The sequence below is a fragment of the Mesoplodon bidens genome, assembly GCF_964165515.1.
Source record: "Mesoplodon bidens genome assembly, chromosome: 4".
NCBI classification, from domain to species: Eukaryota; Metazoa; Chordata; class Mammalia; order Artiodactyla; family Ziphiidae; genus Mesoplodon; species Mesoplodon bidens.
In genome coordinates, this window is record NC_138160.1 from 174529268 (window position 1) to 174555713 (window position 26446).

A 26446-nucleotide genomic window follows, 5' to 3' on the forward strand; every position below is an offset into this window, starting at 1 on the left:
GTCAGAAATATAAACCTTCTTGTGATACCATTTGAGGTAGGGATTGAACCCACACCCTACTCTGAGCACTGGTTGCTGAAGGGAAGGAACAACACGTGGAGCCTGCCTTTCAGCCAGAGCTGATCTGGGAAGCTCTCCCTGAGAGCAGAGTGACAGCGAATGACGTCAGTGGGATGGCTGAACTAAGCCCTTGTAAAATTCCTGCTCATGGCAAGGATTATCACCTGGGGTTAACTGCACGGGATATGTGGTGGATGGGCCCCCTGCCAAAGTAAGCCCACGTGGATGACTTTCTAGTCATGAGAAAAACACGACTGTGTGACAGAGGACTGGACTGGCATCATCTGAACCCAGAGGTCAATTTTAGCATCAGTGACAGTGGGTCAAAAAGATATGAAATGTCTTCTGGTGTGAGTTCATATAAAGAACACACTATCACTTAAATGTATTATAACCAAAAGATGTGGGTGTATCTCTCAAACCTCTGGATGTGCATTCCAGATCCAAGAAATACTGGAGATGAAGAGCATGGTCAGTGCAACCCCGTGGAAGCAGCCACACAGAGCTAGAGGGTGCACACCCTGCAGGCCAACCTGCTTGACAATCCTGGTGTCATGGAGGATTAAAAGATTCTTAAGAACATGACAACCAGAAACCAGACACCAGGAATGCAAGAGCTTCAACTAGATCCTGGCAGGACACACTAGTAAAAGGACTTTGGGGACACTAGGGAAATCCCAAGGCTCTGGGTATTAAACCAGATGAAAACTTACCGACATGGACAGCTGGAGACCATTAACTGAAAAATGTAGGTGATAAAAAGCATGTACAGTGTGACCTCATTTGGGCAAAAAGCAAAACAAAAAATAATCTAGATATGTATGTGTCCATAGAAAACTATCTGAAAGATAGACAATAAAGTATCAAGTGGTCATCTGTGGATGGGGGAATATGTTGTTTAGTGTTTCATTCTTGATTGTGTTTTCACACATATCTTTTTTATTTAAAAACGGGAGCAGACGGGACGAGAGGAGGCGGAGAGGATGAGTATAGACTCTTCATTTCTGTTGTGAGGGGAGCAACTCAAGGGTTAAGCAGCGTCTTCTTTTTAACACAGGTGACATAAAGGTAGGAAGTGATGGAGCAGAGGTGGGGAGAGTGACGACACAGGACAGAGAGGACTGCAGGAGTGAAGTTCCTGCAAGGGGCCGGGGTTCAGTTCCCATGGGAGCAGGGAGGGTGGGTGAGGGGGGGAAGAGGCAAGCCTTCACTTGCTGCATTCTATTCCTTTGTCAAGTACCGTTAGGGAGCCATCTTTGAGAATATGTGAGAACAAACACGTACAGCTGAGTGTTCTGGTCAAATAGTTATTTTTTTAAAGAGCATCTTTAGTATGAGAATTTGCTGCTTAAAAACACCCAAGACATCAACTTTAATGTGGAGAGGTGGACAAACTTAACTATTAGTGAACTTCTGTTATGCAACTCTAGCCCAGATTAAAATCAAATAAAAACAAAGTAGCCTGACTGCTATTAGCTGAAAAAAGGCAAGGTATGTTCAAGGTGATAAACTGTGCTGGATGGACACAATCCTGTGATCAACGGGCTACTGGAGGGCAGCTTGGCCCCTTGTGGAATCACAGTTGCGTGCACTTCGAAACATCACTTCTTTATTCACGTGGAAATAAAATAAGGCCAACACTTGTTTCTACCCTGCTCCCCTGCCCACTCACTCACTTGTGGACACTGAGACAGCAACTGGTCACATTTCTAAGTGGCCACAAGATCTCAAAGGTGTAGACATGAAGGGGAAGCTGGAGCTCACCACCTTCTCCTCCCAAGAGAAAATAAAAGAATGAACTCTGAGAACCAGTGCCTGGTGCCAAACTCATTTCTTTTCTTGAAGTAGATCAGAGACAGCTGCTGAAGTGTCTACATGATTTCTTTGAGGTGTCCAGGAAGATTCTTCTTCCTGACCTCATGGCAAGGTAACACTCCACGTGAGCTGAATGACAAGCCACTGGGCTGAGAACCCTACAGAGGAGGCTGGCAAAGTGCTGGCCACATGGCTCCTGTCACTGTGACTGTGGGGTCTGCCGAAAGGCTCCATCCTGCCGCTCAAGGTTATTAGTCACCTTGTGGATAAATTTTCAGAAGGCCTGTTCATGCTCATAAAACTGACGGATGTCACAAGCTGGCAGACAGAATGCTTATGAAGAATGGCAGAATCAGGATCAACTGCAACGTCACAAAATCCAGTACTTTTGCTGGATTACAGGCTGCGAGTGTGACGTGGCTGTTAAAGCCAAGGCCACCTGAGACTGTGTTCATTAGTGGGGCCTTGTTTAGAGGGCGTGTGCTCAGGCTGTATCTGAAATACTACGTTCACTTCTGGGCCCATGTTCTCAGGGTGCACTGAGGTGGTGAGGCTCTGGGGGCTTTTTCATATGAAAGAGGGTTGGGAGAACTAGCAGTTTAAGCTAGAGAAGGGAAGCCTTGGAGCTCACTTTTCCAACTAACGTATTAAAGCCTGTCTCATAAAGGTGGATCAGACTCACTCTGTTTCACCAGAAGGAAAGACGTGGGACCAATGGGTGGAAGTTGTGGGAACCAGGTTTTGGTTCAGTTAAAGAAAGAACTTTCTAACAGTCAAAACTACAAAAAATTCAGTGGGAGGAGCATTCTCTCCATTAAAACCATCTGAGCAGAGGCTGGGTAACCTCTTCAGGTTGATTCCTACCCTGAACGGCAGTATGAACTAGAGAACCTCTTCATCCATTCCCACTCTCTATGAAATCTAAGTGCGTAGACAAAATAAAGCCCAGAGTTTATTTCAAAGCTCAGCACAGAACTTCTTCTTTAAAATGAAGAGATGCATTTCATCACACCTATGTTTCTATGAAGTCTATATTATAAGCCTATAGTTCCTACCTTGCACCTAAGTTCCATGTGGAAGGAATACTGTAAATGATCCATTTCACTGAACTGAGACTCTATATGCTCTTTTTGACACAGAACAAGAACACTGACTTGTGCTGGGGCTCAGAGTAAAAATGCCCCTATTTATACCCAAGATCTGTTGTAAAAGTGTCAGAACCACTAAGAGCAGAAAAGGCCAGCAGAACCCTCCTTCAAGCTCTGCTTCCCTCTAAGACCACGAAGCATCTAGAAGCTGCTTCTAGAAAGGGGCTCTTAACATGGTATCCACCAGGGTTCGGGATTCCTCAGAAACTTTGGCAAACTTCTGTGCTCATGGCCTTTGTCTAAGGAGAGGATCACAGTTTTCATCCGACTCTCAAAGGTGTTCATGACTACATGAAGAGTAAGAGCTGCACGAGTGTGACAGTACTCTGGGGGCAACCCTGCTGCTCCCTTCCTGATGTGGGTCAGGGGCTGCAGCTTCCTCACTGTTGTGCAGGGGTTAGAGAACTGACGCTGGATTTCCCTTCCAACGCTAAAACCCCACAGCACAGAAATGGCATAGCAAACACCCTTGTTCACAAGGACCCCTGGGCCCTGAGGACCCAGCGAATGAAAGGTTCCCAATGGCCATGACAGGCACAGCCCTCTTAAATCATGGTCACATTTGGCTTCAAAGAGACGTCACTGGCCACTCTGTCACCGTTATTACGGATTTTATGACCAGCTTTACTGATTAAAGACCAAAAATATCAAACAACTGCCTTATTGTCAAAGGTAAGCTTACACTTAAATTCACACAAGTAGCTACAGAATCTTCAGGAAAGTATATACTAAGTTATTCTGAAATACTACCCCTCCTCCCACCAAAAAAAAATCTCACCCACCTACATGTACCATTTAAGTAAATAAATTAAAAGTATTTTAGTACTATCTACACTAAAAGTGGGAAGGGGGTAAGATAGAGAAATGGAACCCCGATCATTATCAAGAGAAATGTTTTCCTTTTCTAGAAACCTTTAAAATTAAGATTGATACTCATCCATCTGGAATGATTCTACTCCTTTTAAGCAGTGAAGAGAGTGAGCCATTGTGGGCCCTTCTATTCCTATGGTTTTAAGTAGTAAACATCCTAAAGTGCCTCAAAACCAGAAGCAAAATGAAAGAGGCTCATCCATGCACAAAACCACAAGCACACAAGCACCATTAAGGATTTGAAGTAATACAAGGGAAGACTGACGGATTGGGGGATTCTTCTGGCCACACCTTGTGAGAAAACAATTACTCCGAACACTCGATTTTGCACTGCATGTTTTTGAAAACTCAGATTCAGGAATCTGCAGGATATTTTCAGTAAGAGATCTAACAGAAATGTTTTGCTTCTCAACGTAAAAACATTTGCTAATATTGATTGAAATGACGACACTCCAATATCTACCTGTGTTCACGTTAAATCTGTAATCAGAGATGGTGATGTAGAAATACAGTCAACTGTCACTTAAAAACACACCACAAAAATTGGACATGCTATACACTTCTCTTTCAAAATGTATTTGTATTATTTTCACCAATCAAAGCACACATAATATATTTTATTATAAAACATTAGGCAATGTTACTTTTGAGATATGCAATCTGAAAGGTCACACCTGTGTTTACTACCAGTGTGAAACACCAGAGGAGTTACATTAGAAATCAACCAGACGAATTCATCATACATCATTACCATGACTTACACAGCATCAAATCTGGACTAAACCAGTATCCCATTCAGTGTTTCAACTATGGACTCTGGGTGTCAGTAAGGGGCCCTGCCAAGGGTTTTCTCCTTTCAGCACTGCGGCTCTGAGTTTCATGGTGCAGAGATAAACACAGAGCCCTGTTTCCATCTCCTGTTTCCACAGCTGATCTACACTGAGCAGGATGTGTTTCGAGAATGCTCTCCTACTCTGACAGACTCTTGTCTGCTCTCTGGAACCTGTACTTGAAATCAAGACCCGACATAGGGGAGGCAGTCATTTCCTTTTCAACAAAAAACTAAGTCAACAAACAAAACGAACCTAGTCCAAATTCCAGGCTAATAATAAATTACCTGGTTTATAAAAATATGTGTCCAAAATAGTTACTTCAGGGTTGTGTACAATATAAATTACAAAAATAAAATAGAAAAGATGAAAAATTGAGCAAATTTTTCAGTTCTTTATCCAACATCAGCATTTATCTATGGAGAGCAGTTTGAAACCATCTGCACTGCACCAGGGCCCTGGCACATCTCGGCTCAGGAGGGAGGACCCTGAAGTGGGGTGAGGTATTTCTATGGAGCTGGGCTGTCTGCAGCCCTGTGGCCTGTCCTAGGTGCACTCACTGATCTCTGATGGAAGGTGGTCTTGGCAGGAAACCCGTCCACACCATCACGGACTCCATCCGTGAACACACAGAGGAATGAGTGAGCAGAAAGCCAATCTGCGTGGCACCTAGCTCCACTTACAAATGGCGCCTGGCTGAATGTACAAGCACCCAGCGAAACCTCGATGCACCCTCAGCATGCCTGTGCTGCATATACATAAGCCTAGGACAGATAATGTATTTTTAAAACTCTCACCTTTCTTTGTTTTTCTCTTTAAAGATAGATTTAGTAAAGTCTTTTTAAAGAATGTGTATTAGAGAGGAGGCCATTTTAAGATGTTCATATAAGTATAGTGATAACTTGCTTCACAATACCATCAGGCCTCCAAAACCAAAATAATCCTAAGCCATGTAATAGGTGTTTCTGCCTCAATTCAAGTTAGTATTTCCATCTTATAGTTGAATGTGTCTAAACCTCACAATATAAAACTATTTATTACTTCAATATTAATTTTGTTCATCAAGGGTTCCAGTTTCCAGTGATAAGACCAATAAGATACAACTGGTGTGGAGATAATCATATATTTTAGATAATATTTATAATAAACTTTCTTATCAAAGTGCCTCCTCAGAACACATTCTATAGAATGTGAACAATGTTGATTCAATAGCTTCCAAAATAACTAAACACAAGATATGAATTTGTAACAGAATAAGCTCAAGGGAAAAGCAATATGAGCACAGGTAGCCATATGTGACCATCGTAACTCCATTTCTGCAATGACACTTCAATACTCAGTATTTTACTGAACTTTGAATGATTTCCATATCAGTCTGAAAGTATCAATTTCAGGTGAGCAGTTTAAAATCAGAAAATGTTCAATAGTTCAATAGATATTTCCTCCATATCCCTCAGAAGTTTTTCCAGAACATTCATGGATTTCCCTTAGGAAAAGGAAATGCCTCCACAAAGTGGAAAACAAACCACAAACAGGCATTCTGAATCAGTCTGCTTCCTAAAACAGATCAAAGGGGGATTTATGTGGTTTCTTTCGGAGAAGAAAGAAAGTCGAGTAAGAATGTTATGTTGGAAGAGGGAAACTCTGCCTTGTGAAATCATGTATCTCACCTTGAGTGACAGAAGGTAAGAAAGGACCCAGTCCAGGCTCAAGCAAAGCAAGCACTTAGTAAGTGACTGCAATCATCTTTAGTGATCACTTCATAAAATTCTACTCTAACAGCAGGTGATGGGTTCAAGAATCTATTTGCCATCATATTATTGACATAGGTATAAGGTGGCTAATAAAGAAGGTGAAGTTCTAGGTAGCATTTTAAATTAATAAGTCCAGAAGACCAAGAAAAAAGAGATAGGGAAGATAGGATTTTAAAGGTATATATGTTTTAAGCAGCACAAAACAAAACTTAAAATTTTATCATGCAGTAAAGCTGAATGTACAGTCACCCAGACTAAGACAATTTAGAGAAAACAAAGTGTCCTGGTCTTAGCAGTGGTAATTCTCAGCCCAAAACATGACAAATTTAAGAAAAGTTACATTTTAAATTTATTATATAGATTTAATTATATTCCTTCTGAAATATGAAAGAAAATAACTCATACCCTAAAAGAAGGTAAGATATGATAATATGATGGTGGCCAATTCATACACATAAATCTATTTTTCTGGACAGACACCAAATTACTTAAGAGGATTAAGAGACAATTCTAGAAGCAGCACTACCTTGAAGATTATTTGGCTTTATAAATACTGATTTCCAAAGTGCTAGAGGGCAAGTCTGAGCAAGCATTTGTGGTCACATGCATATAAGTCCCAACGGTTACTGAGGATGAGAAACTGTCACTATTACTGTACAACTTAAGAAAAAATTCATCTATTCTAATTGCTCACCTGAAATGACCTTGAACAAAATCTCTAAAAGTGTGGTTTGCACTTTTTTTCTTTAGACATAATCTGCTTCATTTTATAATCTAAGCAAGGCAAGCCTAGTACGACTGAGTAGGGGCAAGGCATCGTGTTTCTTACATGCAGAACATGGAGTTTTTCTATTTGGTTCCATCAACTCCCAAGTATTTCAGGCCCATGGAAGCGAGAGTTCCTTCACTGATGACAAGCTTGCTATTTCTAACTTATCATCGACAACCTTCAAGGGGTCCTGTTGAGGCATCCAGACTGCTGTCTGTGTCTGAGGCCAGCGTCTGCTCAGTGGACATGGATGAAATGTCATTGATAGATGACGACTGAGAAGGAGTGGCGTTGCTACTTACTGCTGCATCTGTGCTAAGAAAACCAAATATAATAAAATCTGAGGCACGACACTGCTGCAAATCCAGGCAATGAGACTTCAGGTCATTTCTCAGCTCTGTCCTTTTGTAGTTTCCTATACTATTAGTATAAACAAGAAGTTAGTTGACTGTACATTTTGAACGTTTCCTGGAGTCTTTCTTTAGGCTCAAAATCCCAATTATTCCTCTGTCTTTCCCTGCAGTATTCTCTTTCTTCCCAGTGGCTAAACATCATATATGTACTCATGTATAATCATGTTATTAACTACTTTAAAAATACCTGCTGGTTTTAAAAAGATATTAAAATAAAATTGCTGAATTTATCCTAAAACTATCAGTATCACAAAAGGCTTAAGCCCAAGTAGGATTCAAGTGTCATCAGATATTTCAATTATGATCATAAACACTTAGTCCAAGGAAAAAAGCATCAACCTTTGAAAAATTCTTTTGCAATAAAAATACCTTCTAAAAGAAGGATTGCATGCAAATTAAAAAAGGAAAAAAAATTAGTGGACTCTTGTTCATTTTATTTTTGCTTTCTAAATCCCCAAAGCTGACATGTTAAGGCAAATGAAACTATCCTATTTCCTACTACCTATATTTTAGTCTGGTTTGAACAAAAACAAAACATCCAGGCTCTCAGAGGTAAGTCTTAAATTTGTGCTGAGTTAACAACGAGCACCTAAATTCGTATTGAAGTTATATAATCTCTAGACACTTGACACATTTGTCATGCTGAATATAAAATTCAAGAATAAGAAGCAGTCCAACATGTACTTACGTGTGTGTGTGTGCATGTGCTTTCCAGTGGGAGTGGAGTGAGAAAATAAATATAACTAAAGAGTTTTGTTTAAGTAGAACCCTACAGGACACCATATATACTATGTCTTTAATACTCATACAATTACCTAATTGTTAGTCAGACTTCTACCACTAAGTAGAGCATGTAGAAAGATGAGAGAATTATATGAACAATTTTCTCAAAAGAAAACCCAATTCCATTTTATCTAGATTCACATTGATTTTCATTTTTAACTGGTTGGGGACAGTACAAAGAGGGTCAAGCACATTGAAAAGGCTTTAAATTCAATTTCTTTATCTATTAACGAAACTGACAGCAGCTGTTACAAGGATGAAACAAGAATGTTCATAATATAGTTGGTTCGCTACCTGGCACAACAGTACAATGTTAGCTGCCACCACCAGGACAAACCAAAAAGGAGAAGACTATTTCACATAAGGAGTTTTCAAATCCAATGCTGGTCAAGCTGGCATTTAACACACTGTTGCCACTTATAAAAAATGAATAGGGAAAGAAAAATATTATGCAGTCAAACTATTAAAGCAATCACTAACCTGAAGGTTGATCTTTCACAACACCATTCTTGCTTCTTTCTTCCCAATCCATTACTTCTTTGTAAATTAGCTCTTCAAATAGAAATGCAAGTTAAAATGCTTCATCAGTTTCCTTGCATCTCAAAATCCTGCTTCCAAATCAATTGGAACCACTCCAAGGGCACTGTGATGTGTTATTTTAATTGTGATAGACAATTAAGTAATATAGTTTATCTAGACCAAAATATAATTTGATCCATTATATCTTTTCAACCCAGCTATTAAGACAGCCAGGGACTTCCCTGGTGGCGCAATGGTTAACAATCTGCCTGCCAATGCAGGGGACATGGGTTTGATCCCTGGTCCGGGAAGATCCCACATGCTGCAGAGCAGCTAAGCCCGTGCGCCACAACTACTGAGCCTGCGCTCTAGAGCCCGCAAGCCACAACTACTGAGCCTGCGTGCCACAACTACGGAAGCTCGGATGCCTAGAGCCCGTGCTCCACAAGAGAAGCCACCGCCTGTGCACTGCAACGAAGAGTAGCCCCCACTTGCCGCAACTAGAGAAAGCCTGCGCGCAGCAATCAAGACCCAACACAGCCAAAACAAAAAAACAAAAAAACAAGACAGCCAAAAATGTATGGTAGCTCTGGATCCATGATGGGGATTTTACAAAGTGGGGGTGAGGGAGAGAGAATGAGAGAGACACACAGAGGGAGAGAGGTGGGGAGAGAGGGAGGCAAAGTACTAGCAAAGTGGCTCTAACAGAACAGTTTAAGTACTGGATATTCTCACATCTTTTTGCACATGTTTTCCTCCATCATTACTGTGGTTCTCCAAATATAACCCCTCCAGATTGGTCAGAAATTAATCTAATTACCTAAGTTTTTTCTTGGCTTCAATCTCAGTTTTCCTCAATTTTCATTTGTAAGAAAAACTAATTACTTATTAACTAAGTAGCTTCCTAAAATTTTGCTATTCATGAAATAAAATTAGCATATTGCAAGCACTTAGTGAGGCCTATGGGTGTGTGCACATGCAGGTTGTTGGCATCCCTATATCCCGGGGAGGGGCTCTTGGGAAGGACACATCCCCATGTTTGACTTGCGCTGACCATAGTTCTCAATTACTACTGATTCTGCTTTTTAATGAAAAATTTTTAGTTTAGCCTCTTTTTTACTGGTTTAGTTTGCTGTGGGTTGTTTGGTTAATCTTAGAGTGGTAATAATAACTATCTGCATATTTTTGATCTGCAATTTTCCCCAAACTCTTACTTTAAAACACATATATAACTACATGGATTACAAATACAGCAGAAGTTCACATGACCCCAGTGGGGTCTCCCACGTCTGCTTTACAGGGACCTGTGAATTGGGGTTACTCAACAACTTGCAACATGTTGTCAAGGTAAGTGTGATACAATCACTGAGTTTAGTTTACAAACCAAGATTTGATAATGTAAGATTGTGTGAAAAAACCTTTATTTTTCTCTTTTGAAGCAAATAATATGCAATTCATACACGTTCCTCTCTAATTCTGTTACCTTCAAGTTCTTTTTCTACTGGGAAGTGGGAAGAGAGAGGATAAATGGGCTGCAGGGTTTCTTGCCCCTCTCTTAGAAAGGCTATTGTCAAAAAGTGATGTTGCCCCATTGCAAGAAATGTCATAAGTAACAGTCAAAATAAGTTCCGTCTTTACCTTTCCATTCTTCAATTGCATGTTCTCTTTCTTCCAACTGGGCATCATAAATTTGAGGTGGTGGCTAAAAATTAAATTACAGGTAAAGTCAATAGTTAAAAAAATAATGAGGCATGAAGAAAAAGAATCACTTTGTAAGACTTCTAAAATATTTATAATATGGATGTAGTTTCATTAAATACTTGGCTTATTAAAGATTTCTTTATAAGTATGATTTTCCATCAGTTTCAGAATCAAATTAATTGAGGAAAAGTTAACCAAAAAAATAGAGCTATTATAGTCCTCTTAATAATCACACTCTAAAGACATCTGCCCAAATGTAATTATAAAATTAGTAATTACAGGCTGCTTCCTAGAGATCCACCCTGGACAAGGTACTGTGCTATGAAATACAGAAGCTGCAAAACACATTTCAGGTTTATATTTCTTCCTGTTAGAACTCCCAAACTCAATCCCCAATTCATAAATGGACTGCTTCAAAAATCTGCTTAAAATCACGTGTTTATAAATCAAATTCTTTTCATATAAAACAATGTTTAAAATGGTGGTTAAATGCATAGGCCAAGACATAATAATGAGCATGCCACTATGTGGTTATTTCACTTCCAACTAAAGACCATCCATACCAATGCTGCTACAGAAAAATGCACATGAGCACCAAACTCAGAAGTGGAACCCCCCTAGCAGGTACCTCTGGGGAAGGATGAACAAACTTGTGATTTTCAGGAAGTTTCTTAGCCTGACTGGATGCCTAAACAAGATGATGTAAAGCAAAGCCCAAGGCACAGTGCCAGGTACACAAATGGATGCCTAAAAAAGGTGATATTATGATCACACATCAGCATCTGCATAAATGAAGATAATTATATCACCACAGCATAAGCATGTTCACTCCTGAGGTACTCTGAGTAGAGCCCCAGTAACAAGAGTCCCAAAAGGGGTTGTGACCTATGTTACATGGCCTCGTTGTAATCAGGAGTCCTTTTAAATCTAGGACTTTACGCAGCCATTCCAGACTAACAGACAGAAGGTCCAAGGAAATGTATACCCTGCCTTTACACACAAGTCTTTTCAAAATAGATGCTTACCGCTTCTGCTTCAGCAGGGTCATACCAAACAGTGATATAAGGGTGACGCAAAGCTTCATCTACAGAGATTCGCTTGTCGGGATCTATCACTAACATTTTTGATAGTAAGTCTCTGGCTTGACTTGCTAGGGTAAAAACAAATATTAGATTAATAAAGTAATACCGTTAACCTGAAAATCACACAATAAAGAACTAAATGTAATAGCAGAGACGGAACAAAAATATACTAACTTTGAGAAACTGTTGATAGCTTCAAGATTATTAGAGTCTTTTTATTTAATAGTAAGTCAAGCAGCCACTTCCACTACAAACCAGGCTTTCAAATGTGCTTTCAGCCTCTGAATCTGGGAGGGGAGAAGGACAGGGCACGAGGCTGAGAAGCCACGTCCGGGGAGGGTGCAGGAGCTAAGCTAAGGGCGGCACTGCCAAGAATGCAGGCATGAAGCATAGGCAAGGGTTTTTTCTTGATGCCACATCGAAGTGAAATTAGAACAGACTAAGGCACACAATGATTTCATATTTGCACAGTATAGAACACTTCACAGATACCTCTCTGCTTTGCCTACCTGTATACAATGTTGGCAACATACACTTTTTTTAAAATCTAGAGATTAGTTAGAAAAAAATCCAACAACTTCGATAACTTGGTTAAATACAAGGCTCACCTAGGTTTTAGCAATTAAAATTCACAGGTATAGTATAGGCAAAGAAGAGATGTGGCTTTTCTGAATGAGGCACAGTTTACCTTGATGTAGAGAGAAACAAATCTATTCTTTCCCTTAAAACACTTAGTGATAGGCACAGGAGAAGGGGAGAAAGAGACTTTTAAAATTTCTGACTCTCCAACTGGGCTAGAATCTTTATTCAAGTATTCTTTATACCTGAAAACTGTGTGAATTCCATTTGCTGTCATTAACATAAGAGTCTTTCGGACTGATGTAAATATTTTGACCACAGGCTTCAGTTACGTCACTTTATTGAGGACAAAACTTTCTAGGTCTTTAAGCTTTCTTTTTGAAATGCCTTCATTCTACCTGCAAATGACTTTGAGGGTTTCAACTACTTTGTCTCTCAAGGTTCACAGCTTTTAGAATGCAAATATGAAGTGAAAGCTGCACCCAGTATAAGAAAAAAGGATATCTTACTTTTAATTTTGTCTCGTTCAGATTCCGATGGGAATATCCAATCTGGAAAGAGTTCTTCAAATTTGATTCCAGGATACTTTGGTCTGTTTTCTACGTAATTCCTCACAGTTGGCTGAAGTTTCTTCATGAAATCTGCAGATGGTGTTCCTAGCTGCTCAATAACTTTATTCCACTGATCAATATCTAAGGAGTCTCTTGAGGAAAATACAACTGAAATGCCTTATATTCATATTACATAAAGTAGCATCATTCAAAAAAAACTTAAATTATATTTATACTTATCAACAAGTAATTAACCAGGCCACCTCACTGGGTCAGCAGAAGCATTCTGAAATAATATTTGAAAAAGGTTTGGGCTCCAAGTTAAGACTATTTAAAAAAAACTCTGCATTTTTATAAACTCTGATCACAGTTTATTAAATCAACACGATGAAGCCTATATGCCTTCCCACTCTAGATCAAAATAAGAAGAATACCTATGACTGAAAGGCTTAAACATGAAATTAGGTAGTAATTATATAGGCAAATTGAAATCAGTTCTCATAATAAAACGATGTTAGATCTAAAGCTCCCTAAAGTAGAGAGACCTATCTGACTGCTCAATTCACTGCTGGGAGCCACCCCTGCGAGGCAGGCCTGGCGGGATGGGGTGCATGAGGGGGTGGGCAGGAGACAAGGCTCTGGACTTTCTGAGCTCTCACCATGTCCTTTCCCACTGTAGCTGTGCTTGCATTGTGACAGCTTTGAGAGGTCATTCTGTTTTACTTGGCACTGACCCGGACCATCACTGCAATACAAAGGAGTGTGTTTCATTTCCTTTCAAAGTACATGACCTGGGTTTCAGACTCCATTGTGTATTAGACACTCACTAGGTGTCAGGCAGTCAATCTCCCTTGGATCTCACCTTCCTATTTGTAAAATGCAGACAATACCAGCTTTGCCTCTTTCACTTAGGGCTTGAGATAACTGGCGAGATGAATGTGGAAAGGGATTCTATTGATAAAACCATAAAAATTATACAACAGAACGCAAGCCAGAGGAATCAAATAAACAGCATCTTTAAAAAGTGACTAATTGAGGTATGTCTTAGAAAGATAAAATGACATCACTGTGAAAGAACCTAGGGAACAGACACGTTCTTTAAAGAACAAAGGAGAAGGCCCTCTCGCTTCCTGTAATGTCTTTCTTCTTGCTGCTACACCATCCACTGGAGGATTCCATCACCAATCAAACAATTTTTTTTCTCCCATCTTAAAGCAACAGCCACTCTCCTTTGGCTGAACATCCGTAGCTTAGCTACCACTCCCATTTGCAGCAAAACAGAGTTGTCTATACTTGTATCTCTAACTCCCAGCCTCTCATTCTCTCTTAAACATCCTCTCATCAGGCTTTTCCCCCATCACTTCATGAAAACTGCGCCCATCAAAGTTGCAGGTGACCATCCCTCAATTCTCAGTCCTCACCTTTTTGACAGTGTCAGTGAGCCTCCCTCAGTAACCTGCTTCCTGGCCTCCAGGGTCCCTTGCTCTCTGGGAGGTGCCTGCCTAAAGTTTTCTCTTTCTCTTAGGCCATGTGGGGACAGGAGTTCCTTTTCTACCTCAGGTTACAAATCTAAAACAAATCTCTGAGAACTGTAATCTGGTTTCTGGAATCTTTTTCTATCTAATGTTGGAAAAAGTTAGCAAAATTGTCTTTGGAAAATGATGTAATCTCTGGGTGTGTCCTGAGAATGACAGTAGGTGACGTTATTCATAAAATTATTATTACTGACATTGCAAGATGCTAATATGTAAATTAAGAGTTTTATATTACTTAATAGTGCACCAAAGAGTTCCTACACTTTTCATTTCTGTACTTTCTGAAGAAAACCTTAATTAATTAAAGAAAGGAAAGTCACAAAATGAATTAAAAATTGAGACAAACTGAATGTTAAGTAGATACTTCTAATTATGTATCTTTAGGGCATTCCCTGGCAGTCTGGTGGTTAGGACTCTGCGCTTTCACTGCTGTGGGTCCAGGTTCAATCCCTGGTCGGGGAACTAAGATCCCACAAGCCTTGTGGCATGGCCATCAATCAATCAATCAATCACTCAATCAACCAATCTTTAGAATACATCAACTTTCCCCTTTTTAAATGAATTTATTTGCAAATTAAAGATCTCCTTATTTACATTTTGAAACAACTGAATCTAAGGTAAGGTTATGGAAAATTGCTAGAAAGTTTATTAGAACAAAATAAAATGCTGTATTTAACTTCACATAAAATCTGTGATGTGAAAAATGTCAAGGAAGGTAAATAAAATGATAGGAATAAAATCTTTTCATTCCAGGTTTGTGTTGTGAAGAATTTATATTACAAATAAACCACCCCCATAAAATTATAAAAAACTAAAATTACTTTAATAAAATACGTATAAAACATGACTCTACAACTTAATTTCTTTTAAAGGTAACCATCAATCTGCCAGCAGACAGAGACCACTTTCATAACAAAAAACAAAATCAAAAGACTAATGAAAATTTTAGGTGGTTAGAACACAAATGAAAAAGGGTATGTATATGTGAAGAACCATGTCAGAGCAAAAAATATTGAAGATGGAAGAATATGAGGAATATGAGAAAAGAAAGCTATTGAAACTATCATATATCTATTCTCCTTTATGCTATATGTCATTAATATGATTTGCTGACCACAGTATAAGTTAACCTTTTGCATTTTATATTTATTTAAATGTCGGTTAAACTTCCCCAGTGTGTCACAAAATAACCTTCTAAGTGGATCTTCTAAAATTTTCTACAAAATGTCAGAAGAGTAACAAAACCAAAAAATGTAGCAAATATTGTTTCTCACAGACTTTTTACTTTAATCTTTTTCATTTAGGTCTTTATGTAGTGTGCTTCAGTTCTTACTTTGGAGGAAAATATTTTAATTCATCCTGGTAACTAATGAAATAGTATATTATTAAACAAATTACAAATTATTGGCCTATTAAATTTAGACAACTTTCTAGCTAGCTAAGTTAACTGAATTAACTAAACAGAATTTTCATTTAAATATCAGAATACATTTGTCAAAGAGTCAATACATTTCTCATAAGCTATTTTTAATAAAATTAAGAACTAATATAAATTGGTTTAACTTAATTCTATGCCTCAATAAAATTGTTACAGGTAGTCAAGTAAAAAAGAAACATAAAATTGAACCATTTGGTGTGTGACACTAATTTAACAAACATAATCAAGACCCCCTTAGAATAGTCTAGAATTATGACATTTTCCTTTTGACCTCCTGCTGCCCTTGGTATTTATGGGAAACATGGCCGGGAAGGTCCCCCGGGAAGGATACGATCAGTGCCTTGGAATATCACACAACCTTTCACCAGCTCTCCCATGATGCAACCCACTGACCAGATATCAACTGAAAATAAAGTGAAATGAGAAAATTATGAAGTGCCATGAACAAAACAAAGGTGAGAAAAAGGATTCTAACAGTGTACTAAACACACAAACAAGGAAAATAAATTGGTAGTAACAGGTGAACTTTCTTACACAGTATGAAATATTGCTGACCTCTATTTTGGCCTTCAGTTTGCAGCAATCTGGGCTTTTAGTGCCGAAGAGTCCAATACTTTACAGCTTCAGAAACAAACCAAGTCCCAGAAGCACGGAATGCCTGTCCCCACAAAGCTGTTTCCAGGCACATGCCCACCCCTGCCCCCAGCCTTCGTGGTCAGTGCTGGGTCTCTCCCTGTGAAGGATACAGTCTCTTCCTGGGAACAGGACTTTATGGAGGACCATTTCTGCCATGATGCACCCGACAGACCAGATGTCCACTACCAAACACCAGGTGATTAAAACCGGCCAGAGGACCCCCCCCACATGTCCCTTCTCAAGCCCCCTCCCAAACAAAGACGAGCCCAGCCTGCCAGCAGGACGTCTGTACAATACGAACACACCATGGCCTCCAGAAGGGTCCGTTTCTAAACTGTCAAGTCAGCAGGGCCTCACAGGACAGGCTTCTCTGGGCCCCAGGTGAGGGCCAGAGGCGCCCCAGCTTCCGGCCGCTCACCATCTTCTGTGGGGGCCCAGCTGAGTTACAGGCCTCAGATGACCAGGCAGAGGGCTATTTATTGCCCCTGCTGCTGGGGGTGGGGTGAGAGAAGCTAACAGGGGACCGACTTTTCTCTCATGTCCACAGAGGACTGGAAGCCCACAGAGCTGTGTCTCTCAGAACGGGAGCACAGGTTATAAAAGATCTGAATAGACTTGAAGCACAGCTCATTTCAGATGACTTAGGCAAACTTTCAGATTCTCTTTTTTAACATGTGAATGCGATTTAGTTCTTTTTGACAAATTTTTCAAAAGCTAAGTTTCAAAGAGCTCTGATATTGCTTGGATAAGTTTTGCTGTGAAAAAAATACCAATTTTACACACAAAAAGCACGTGTTGTATTATTCCATTTATATCAAGTTCAAAAATAAGCAAAATCAATCTACGTTGCTGGAAATCAGGATAATGGCTGCCTGTGGGGATTGAGACCCAGGGCAGGGCTGGGGAGGCTTTGGGTGCTGCTGGTTATGCGGGTGTGCGCCCACTGAGCTGCACACTCGGGATTTGCATACTTTTCTGTAAGTACGTTATACTTTGATAAATGTTCAAAAATATTAACTTTAAAAGGGAATTTTTTAAGTGGATAATTTTAGCCAATGGAAATATAAAATTAATTATTTCTCATCTGTGAACTATGATAATCTACGTATAACACAGTCTCCGCATTATACTTCATACAGTTCACAGGAAAGAGAAAAAAACTAGTGATGACGAATAGCACTATTTTTACACATCTCAGCGTCTTCCAGTTCTGTCTGTACTCACCGTTCTCTTTGTAGCCCATGCCCAGGATGACTTCAGGTGCCCGATAATACCGCGTTACCACGTAGGGGGTCATCATAAAGTTGGTGCATGCTGTGCGAGCCAGGCCAAAGTCAAGGATCTTAAGGGTACAGTCTGACTTTACTACAATGTTGCTAGGTTTCAAATCCTAGGGCAGAAATGATTTAAATTAATAAAAGGAACCAAAGCATGCTAAGTAAACAATCTCACATTGGTAAGCATTTGTGAGTTACATGAGAGTGCTGGGAGAAGGAGGAAAGTTAGAATTGAACCCTGGGATTTTGGAACCATTTTGGAAAATCCTACTCTCATGTTGAAACTAATACAAATCAGCCTAGAGAGGCCAGATGGCTGCCCTTACCCCTGTGTGGAAACCTTCATGACACTCCTTGGCTTAAAACCTTCTGAGAGCTTCCACAACACCCTCTCCTCCCTCGCTCCACGCCTGGTCATCCTTCAGTTCCCAACACTCTGGCTCTTCCTTGCTGTCCAATACAAATATAGCTCAACTCACATGTGTGATTTACATTTTCTAATAGCCACCTTTAAAAAAGTGACTACAAAAGGTAAAATTAATTTTAATAATATTTTCCTTTATTCCAATACAGTATATTTCCAGAATATTCATTTTAAAATGTAACCAACATATAAAAATTATTAATGAGATATTTTGCATTCTTGTTGTTGGGTACTGTCTTTGAAATCCAGTGTTTATTTACAATTATAGCCACATTCTGAGTACTGAATAGCCTCAGGTGGCTAGTGGCTATAATACTGGACAGCACATGGCTAGAATTCTCTGACCCTGTAATCTTCCAAAGGCTGCCTCTCTCCTTGGAAGAAGAATCCCATGATTACCAACCCCAACTTCCCACCCTTCCCTGGGACCTCCCACGCCCCACCACACATACTACCCTCAGAGTCCCTCCTCTGCCCTGCCCAGCACGGGCTCTGTAAGAGGAGGCCTCGAGGGCCTCTCTGTGCTCTCAGCTCTCAGCCCGGAGTCTGGCACAGCAAACTCTCAGAAAACGTTTGCTGAGTGAATGTACACATCATACTCCACCACACTCTCAACACAACCTATCACTTGTGCAGTTTTCTCCTTCATAACTCTAGGGACTTTCTCCGTGGTGATCCCCCACATCCCAGACCCTTCCTCAGGCCACAGGAATTTGACTCTTGCCTTGGACTCCAGCCTGCAAATTCACCCTAGGAACTATGACTTCTAAACAGTCCACATCTATTCTTTTCACAAGTGCTTTCCAATGTGTAGCTACAACGTCAAACTGCCAAGTCACACCACACAGTAAGACCGTCACTTTTAGTGACGTTTCAGGCCCAGCACCTGGCTGAAACTTTCCAATCGATGTGTCACCAAAGGGTATAGGTGTGCCTTGAGTGACGGCTGCCAGGTGTTATTGGGATACGCAGAAAAACACTTAAAAATTACATCAGCTAAAATTATGTTTCATTACTGCTAAGCGCTCTCTTTCTAAACACCCGGAATTCAGTAAAATATAACTTATAAATATATATCGTTTAAGAACATAATTAAAATTCCCACCAAGCCCATGCAGATGCACTGGTCCCTGGCTGGCCCCAGAGCACTTCTGCTGTGCATGTCCCGATGTGGAGATGTGCTGTGGGGAACACTGCCAACTCACCCACAGCTGCTATTCTGCACAAAGGAAAGCGAGCGAAGAATCAGCCCCACGCTCAAACCAGTGATCCCTTCCTGTGAGAAGGCAGTAATGCAGCTAAGGTAAAACAAACCAATCTGTTTCTAGGTTCCTTTTTTAAAACCAAAGAATATGGCAAGAACAGGCATTTTAGAATACAAATTACTAACACATAAAATAATGCTCAACTTCATGAAAATTAAAAACCCAAATGACAAGGAACAAGTTTTAGTCTCTCTTCTGGCAATGAGGAAAAGATGGCAATACCCAGTGCTGGAGGAAGAAGCAGAAACAGACCCTTCCTTACACTGTTGGTGGGGACGTCAATAGGTGCTTTCTTTTTAGGAGACTGATTTTTTAAAAAATTTGAGATGTCTATACTTTACCACCAGCAGTCCCTGAAATCCAACCTGGCCCTGAACTAACACAGCGCCACATGAACAAGGATGATTAGAGTAGTGCCACCAGCCAGTCTGATGAACTGCTGCGTGATTAGAAAACATGCCCATTCCAGCCACCTCCACCTGTCAGAAGATTGTCCTCTTGCACCGATTTTGTTGGAACAATGCACTTTACTGCCATCTGCTGGAAAACTATGATAATAAAATGCAAACCAAGCTGTCAAAAGGTGTGGATTGTTGTCTTGGCAGGACTGGGCTGGGAGAGGCAGCCCTGCCTCCCAATGCTTGCCCATGGGAAGGTGCTTAAAGAGGTCTCAGGGCGCCTGAGGGCTCCCCACATGCACAGCCGCTCTCCCATCAGTCTCCACACACAACCAGAAGCAGCTGTCCACAAACGAACTGGACTTGTAGTTTGAAGATGGCAGAGTAAAGACAGTTCTGCCCCGTCAAATCTTGAAAACCATCCCCAACAAGGAAAACAAGAAACACACATTACAATAAAAATAACACCTAAATTTGGGGAATTGACCCAGAGTGCGGGGATGGTATCGCTGGGGCAGCCAATAAGGGTGCACGAAATATCTGCAACCAAAAAGGGGCAAGAGCAGAGGAGTGGAAGGTTGAGGCCGTTGCTACTCCTGGTCAGTTCTCGGTCTAGAAACCACTGACTGGAGGTGTCCTAAGAGGGAGAACCCTGCACATTGTAACAAGCGTCCACTGCCTTGATTTCCCCACAGGTACCTATGACCCCTTACTCAGGTGACGGTACCTGGGAACAGCAGACATTTGGAGAAGAATTAGACACAAGTTCTAAGTGGATACTGAAAGTCAAAGACTCAAAGCAACATCATGCCTCCTCTAGCTGGTGGTAGGGGGTGAGTTGTGGAGGCCAGGTAATAAATGGAGACTGGTCCAGATCTCTTCCAGCTATATTATGACACAGGCCTAGGGCAAAACTGTGAAAGAATATTGCTGTTCACCTCACGAGTGTGAATGGTTTCTGATCGTCTTTTCTAATCAGTAGAAGAATGCACCTGCCCAGTCAAAGGCTACATGCCACACCTGAGGCTTTATTAATCTGCTCTAGCAATGACACCATGTCCAGCACAAGCAGCTGCAATCAGGACTACTGATCAGCTAAGGCTCGATGGTCTACATTCTCTAGCATCCATCTAGTTTCTTCAAGGGCTGGACTAGTGAATTAAACTGAGCTATGAGGGACCACCATCCTCGCATTCTTTAGGTTTTAATGGCAGTATTAATCTCCTCCATTCTCCCCCACCTCCCAGAGTTCAATAATGTTTTTGACGTACTATCTTGAGGGGGGCAGTTTCAGGTTTCCACTTGGCCTTCCCCATCATAACTCTTACCTCACAGACCAGAGAACCAATGTAGGGGTCACTCTGCTAAGAGTACCAACTGCCAACTGTGTCAGTTCCAATCACACACTCAGGGACTGGGGAGATGACTGTTGGGTGGGTCCATGGACCCAGTGGCCCATTGTGAGCCACCAGACTTAGACACCTCAGGAATGAAGGTCTGGGTCACACTCAGGTAAGGCACAGAGACCTGCCAAGGGGATGGCTGAGGGTATGAATAACGGAGAATGGAGAGAATGAGTACCTGTTGTGGCTCCGAGGTCAACTGTAGTGAAAGGGGCTATAGTTGGTCCCTTCCCCTCAGGAAGGGAGGCCCACGGGGAGACTGAGGGGGCTGCTCCTGACCTGTGTGGAGAAGCAGAGCTGAGGGGGGCAAGGGTGGATGGTGGTAGCCATGAAAATGCGTATCTGGCTCTCTGCTGTGGGAGTGCAACGAACAGACACCCCACTGAGGTACCCCGACCCTCCCCTCTGCTTATGACAAGGCCACACAACCCACAGTGGCTCTTGGCTAATGACTGCATGGGGAAGGAGGTCCATTCTTATGAGACACCAGATTCCTCTGACGGGCAGCCCAACCCTCCTTCATGCCCTCTCTACTCCAAGGGGTCAGACTGGGCTGACCCCTGTCAGCTTCTCCACCTCCTCTGACTCACTCCCTCTGTTCTTCCTCACAGGCCTTCTCCCCATGCATCTCTTGCATGTCCAATGTCATCATGCTACACTAATGCCTTCAATGAAAAACCCCACATGCTCTATGGGGAGGGAAGGCAGCAGAGAGGAATAAATGACTTGGCTGAGTGGAGTAAATTCCAACCTCAGTGAGTGGCCCACAGTGAAATAATGTGGACCATAACTCCTGGGAAGGGCTTAGGAATTGAACGACAAGTACTGTGGAAGGCAGGATGGGGCAGGGAGCAGGACACTGAGGGATCCGGGGTGGGGGAAGGTTCACAGAAAGGTAAAGGTAGGCCTCCCAGACCCACACAGAGGTGTTGGTTCCTCCTTCACTCCTACTGGCCTATTATCTAGAAAAACTGAAACCAAGTTTCCAGACTCAGGCCTCAAGCACAATACCAACAGATCTGCTGGTATGAGGCAGAGGAAGGGCATGGGTGAGGGGTCCAGCCTGAAGACAGGGTGCTGTAGTGAAGGTCTGCATTTTGCCACATGAGAACCTCAGCCCCACCCCACACAGCCTTTCATACCAGCAGCCAGACTGCTCTCCCTCAGTCAAGAGACCGGAGCCTTTTCTAGAGAAACTAAATGATGTCCAGAGAAAAGACCTGCAAACAGAGACACCTGTGGCTATGTGTTGCTCTAGAGAAAAACCCCTCATTCAACAATCCCAACCCAGGCCTTCTAATCCTTCAGTCTTAAATAGGACCAGTGACAAAAGGTCACCAGACATTTGAGGAAAACCTCACATGTGACAGCGAGAGACCAAATGCACTAAAACAAACAAAACAAAACAAAACAAAACCTCAGGGGAAAGAAAAACACTGCAGGCAGCAATAAGAAAACTTCAAAGGGACTTCCCTGGCAGACCAGTAGTTAAGACTCCCAATGCAGGGGGCATGGGTTCGATCCCTGGTCGGGGAACTAAGATTCCGCATGCCACACAGCGTGCCTAAAAACAAACAAGAAAAACCCAGAAAACAAACTTCAAAGAAATTTTAGCCTTGTAGAGATGATAGTGTCTCCATACAAGAAGAACAAAATGCTATTTACAATAGCCAAGACATGGAAGCAACTCAAGCGCCTATCAACAGACGACTGAATAAGACTCAAGCGCCTATCAACAGACGACTGAATAAGATGTGGTGTGTGTGTGTGTATATGGAATTACTCAGCCATAAAAAAAGGAATGAAATACTGCCATTTGCAGCAACATGAATGGACCTAGAGAATATTATGCTTAGTGAAATAAGTCAGAGAAAGACAAATACTATATGATATCACTTGGAATCTAAAAACTGATACAAATTAATATATATACAAAACAGAAATAGACTCACAGATGTAGAAAACAAATTTGTGGTTAACAAAAGGGAGAGGGAAGAGGGGTATGGGATTAACAGATACAAATTAACAGATACAAATTAGGGGTATGGGAGTAATAGATACAAAACTACCATATATAAAGTAGGTAAGCAGCAGGGAAATACTGTATAGCACAGGGAATTACACCCATTATCTGGTAATAACCTGCAATGGAATGTAATCTGAAAAAATACTGAATCACTATGCTGTACACCTGAAACTAACACAATATTGTAAATTAGCCATACTCCAATAAGAAAAAGAACTAAATGCTATAAAAAGGAACTTTTAAAGATAAAAAAGAACTCCAACTAACTGGTACTTCAGAGAAATATAGAATAAAGAACACAGTAAAGAAGGCATTCTGAAAGAAATAATAAAAAGTTTTCCAGAACTCTATGGCATGTTCTTCCAGACTGAAGTGCCCACCAAGTGCCCACCACAATTAACGAAAAAAATTTCCATATCAAGGCATATCATCCTAACATTTCAGAATATAAGAAATAAAGAAACTTTAAAAAATGTTTCCAGAGATAGAACAAAACCCAAACCAGGGCACTTGCAAAGGATCAGTAACAAGAATGGCATTAGGAAGTTCAAAAGCCATACAACACTACACTACAACAGGGTACTGTATTTACACCTTAGAGGGGAACTGATTTGTAACTAAGAATTTTATATCCAACCGAATTATTAATCATGTTAGAGGGCAGAATAAAGAGTTTCAGCTATCTGAGGCCTCAAAAACTTTACTTCCCATGCACCACTTCTGGGGAAGCTATTGGAGGATGTGTCCCACCAAAACAAAGGAGAGATGGGGATCAGGAAGCGGGCTCCAACTCCAGAGACAGGTGAAGGAAATCCCCAGGAAAATGCTGGAGCGCGGTCCAGGATAAGGTCTCTGCATCAGGTACGGGGGCAGCCAGTCCAGATGCGAGCAGGGCTGAGGCGCCAGGAGACAATCAAAGTGATGGAACAGCTAAGACGTTTGGATGCAGTGAGAGAAGACTTAGATACCTGGTAGAAACCTTAGGGTTTAATTAGCAATAAGGACGTGGAAAACTGCTCCCTCCTTAAAACAAACAAAAAAGACCAAAACTCTAACAGATAAAAGACAAGTGTTGTTAACTCTAGGGACAAAAAGTTGAAAGGAAAAGAAATATAATCATGGTGTAAATATAGGCTTAGCTGTGAAAAGCGTTTATAGGGTCACGATGACGTAAAACACACTATGGACACTGATCCAAACCAATTACATTGTAACTATACTGGGAGGACAGGGGGACAGGAAAGGTGGCAGGTGAGGGGCACGATTGGTGAAAAAGAGCTAAATCAGTACCTTATGTCCCAAACTGAAGAAAGATCAACAAATAGAGATCTCATCATATTATTTCAAGATATGGAGATAAACACCAAAATAACAGCTAAAAGAACTGAAAGAATTTGTTCTGGGGAGAGAGGAATAAGAGGGAGGAGGTGGGGGCTCTTTTTTAGTAAGTATTTGTAAAATTATTTGATCCTTGATAAAAATACAAAACAGATCGACCAACTTATTCAGCAAGTTGCAGAACAATATATGTACAAGATGATCCTGTTTTTGAAAAATGTTAAGTTAAAAAGGACGTAAGTATAGACAGATATGCTAGTATTAGCATCAGTAAGAAAACGTGTCAGTGTAAAGTTAGGAAGGAAACACACCCAACTGCTATCACTGGCCTCCTCCAGGTGACAATGGAGGGCTGGGGACTTCCATTCAAGTTTTTGAATTATACAAGGTAAAAATTGGTGGGATTACAGGTGTTTTATTTTTCAAGTAATTAAATTTTATGTTTAGAACGAAACCATCTTAGTAAGTGAAACCGAATGTGTGTATTTATGCCTATGGTATAGTATACAGAAAAAAGGACAGGAAAAGTTCACAGAAAACTGTTAACAGGCTTAAAGGGATAACTGCGGTTCATCACCTCTTGGGACCTGGAGGGGTGGTGGGTGTGCAAACAGGTGCCTTATCTACCTTTCCCACAATGACCGCATGGTACTTTTACAGCAGACACAAAGTCTGGCAGACCCACAAATGTGTGAACAGGAGGGCATAAGATAAGGGGAGGGAGATCCAGTGGGGAGGTAAATGGGATGGAGAGGTGGTTGGCGGAATCATGCTGGGCAAACCAAAACTTCCTTGGACCTCCTAGTCTGCAGGCACGGGCCTAAACCACAGGGACGGGACATCACCTAACACAGGCACATGCATGCTGCAGCTCTTACAAGGCCCCCTAAAACGGGAGGATATTGCTTCCCCATGTATGTCTGGGCCCAAGAGGGGAGATACAAGCAAGGCAACCTGTTTCCTTTTACAAAATTAATAAGGCCTAACATAATGAAGCCTAATAATCTGGGAACTTATTCTCAGTTAAGACTTTAATACAAAATGTATTTAAGAGAAATTAAGAGTGCCTTAATTTATATAAAGGTCTGTGACTATTTTATGAAGAGAAACAGAATGTTATGCTGGGGAATCTTTATTTTTAATTAAAAAGACTAGTGTTACTATTTTTAAAGCAAATTCGTCAACAGTATTTATATAATTTAAACTGAACACTTGGCGGCAGCAAAGGCTGTATTTTAAATGACTGAAGACTGGTCAGGAATCTTTGTGCCAGGCCCCCAACAGGCACTGGGAGGGCCAGGACTGGCCTCAGGCTGCAGACCTCACTCAGGCCTCAGGCCTCATGCTCACAAGGGGTAAGAGTTTGGCCCTCTCTGGATTGGTAGGCTCTGCTACTGTGTTAGGCCTCTGTTCAGTGGCTGTGATGGAAACAGCCTTTCCTGGCACCCAACAGATCCAAAAGAATTATTACTACTACACCATCAAAAATCTCTCTATTCTTTTTTGTATGAAAAGGCTTCATTGTTTTTGTCCATCTTCTTCCCCCCCCAGATTTCAGTTCAGAGAAAATACAACTTCTTGTTGTTGAAACATAATATTGAAAGACAGTCTGTCAACAAAATTAGTATAGTAATAATTTAAGGAATGCTAAGAATGTTTTCAATAAAACTATCTCTGCCTCTAGTCTCACTCAACATTATAGTTGCTAAAAAAAACCCAAAAAACAAAAAACCAAACAAAAAAACACAACTCTATCATAATCTGTTCACACAGCGGTACAAGTGAAGAAAATAACAAAAACTCATAAAACCAGCTTAGAGAATATCTCTCTG

The 26446-nt window shown here is 41.0% G+C and overlaps 1 protein-coding gene across 3 annotated transcripts in view; it reads right to left on the bottom strand.

Moving 5' to 3' along the window:
• Positions 1-4195: 4195 nt before the first annotated feature.
• Positions 4196-26446, bottom strand: part of MAPK9 (mitogen-activated protein kinase 9) — a 59352-nt gene continuing 37101 nt past the window's right edge. Inside the window, exons 6-12 of one of the 3 annotated variants that reach the window (XM_081231005.1) lie at positions 17708-17873; positions 16179-16250; positions 12833-13015; positions 11688-11812; positions 10600-10663; positions 8923-8994; positions 4196-7556 (exon numbers count right to left, since the gene is read on the bottom strand). In XM_081231005.1, the coding sequence (XP_081087131.1) occupies positions 7414-7556; positions 8923-8994; positions 10600-10663; positions 11688-11812; positions 12833-13015; positions 16179-16250; positions 17708-17873 (825 nt within the window). In that variant the 3' untranslated portion in view covers positions 4196-7413. The other 2 variants (XM_081231006.1, XM_081231007.1) reach the window with 2 other exon arrangements.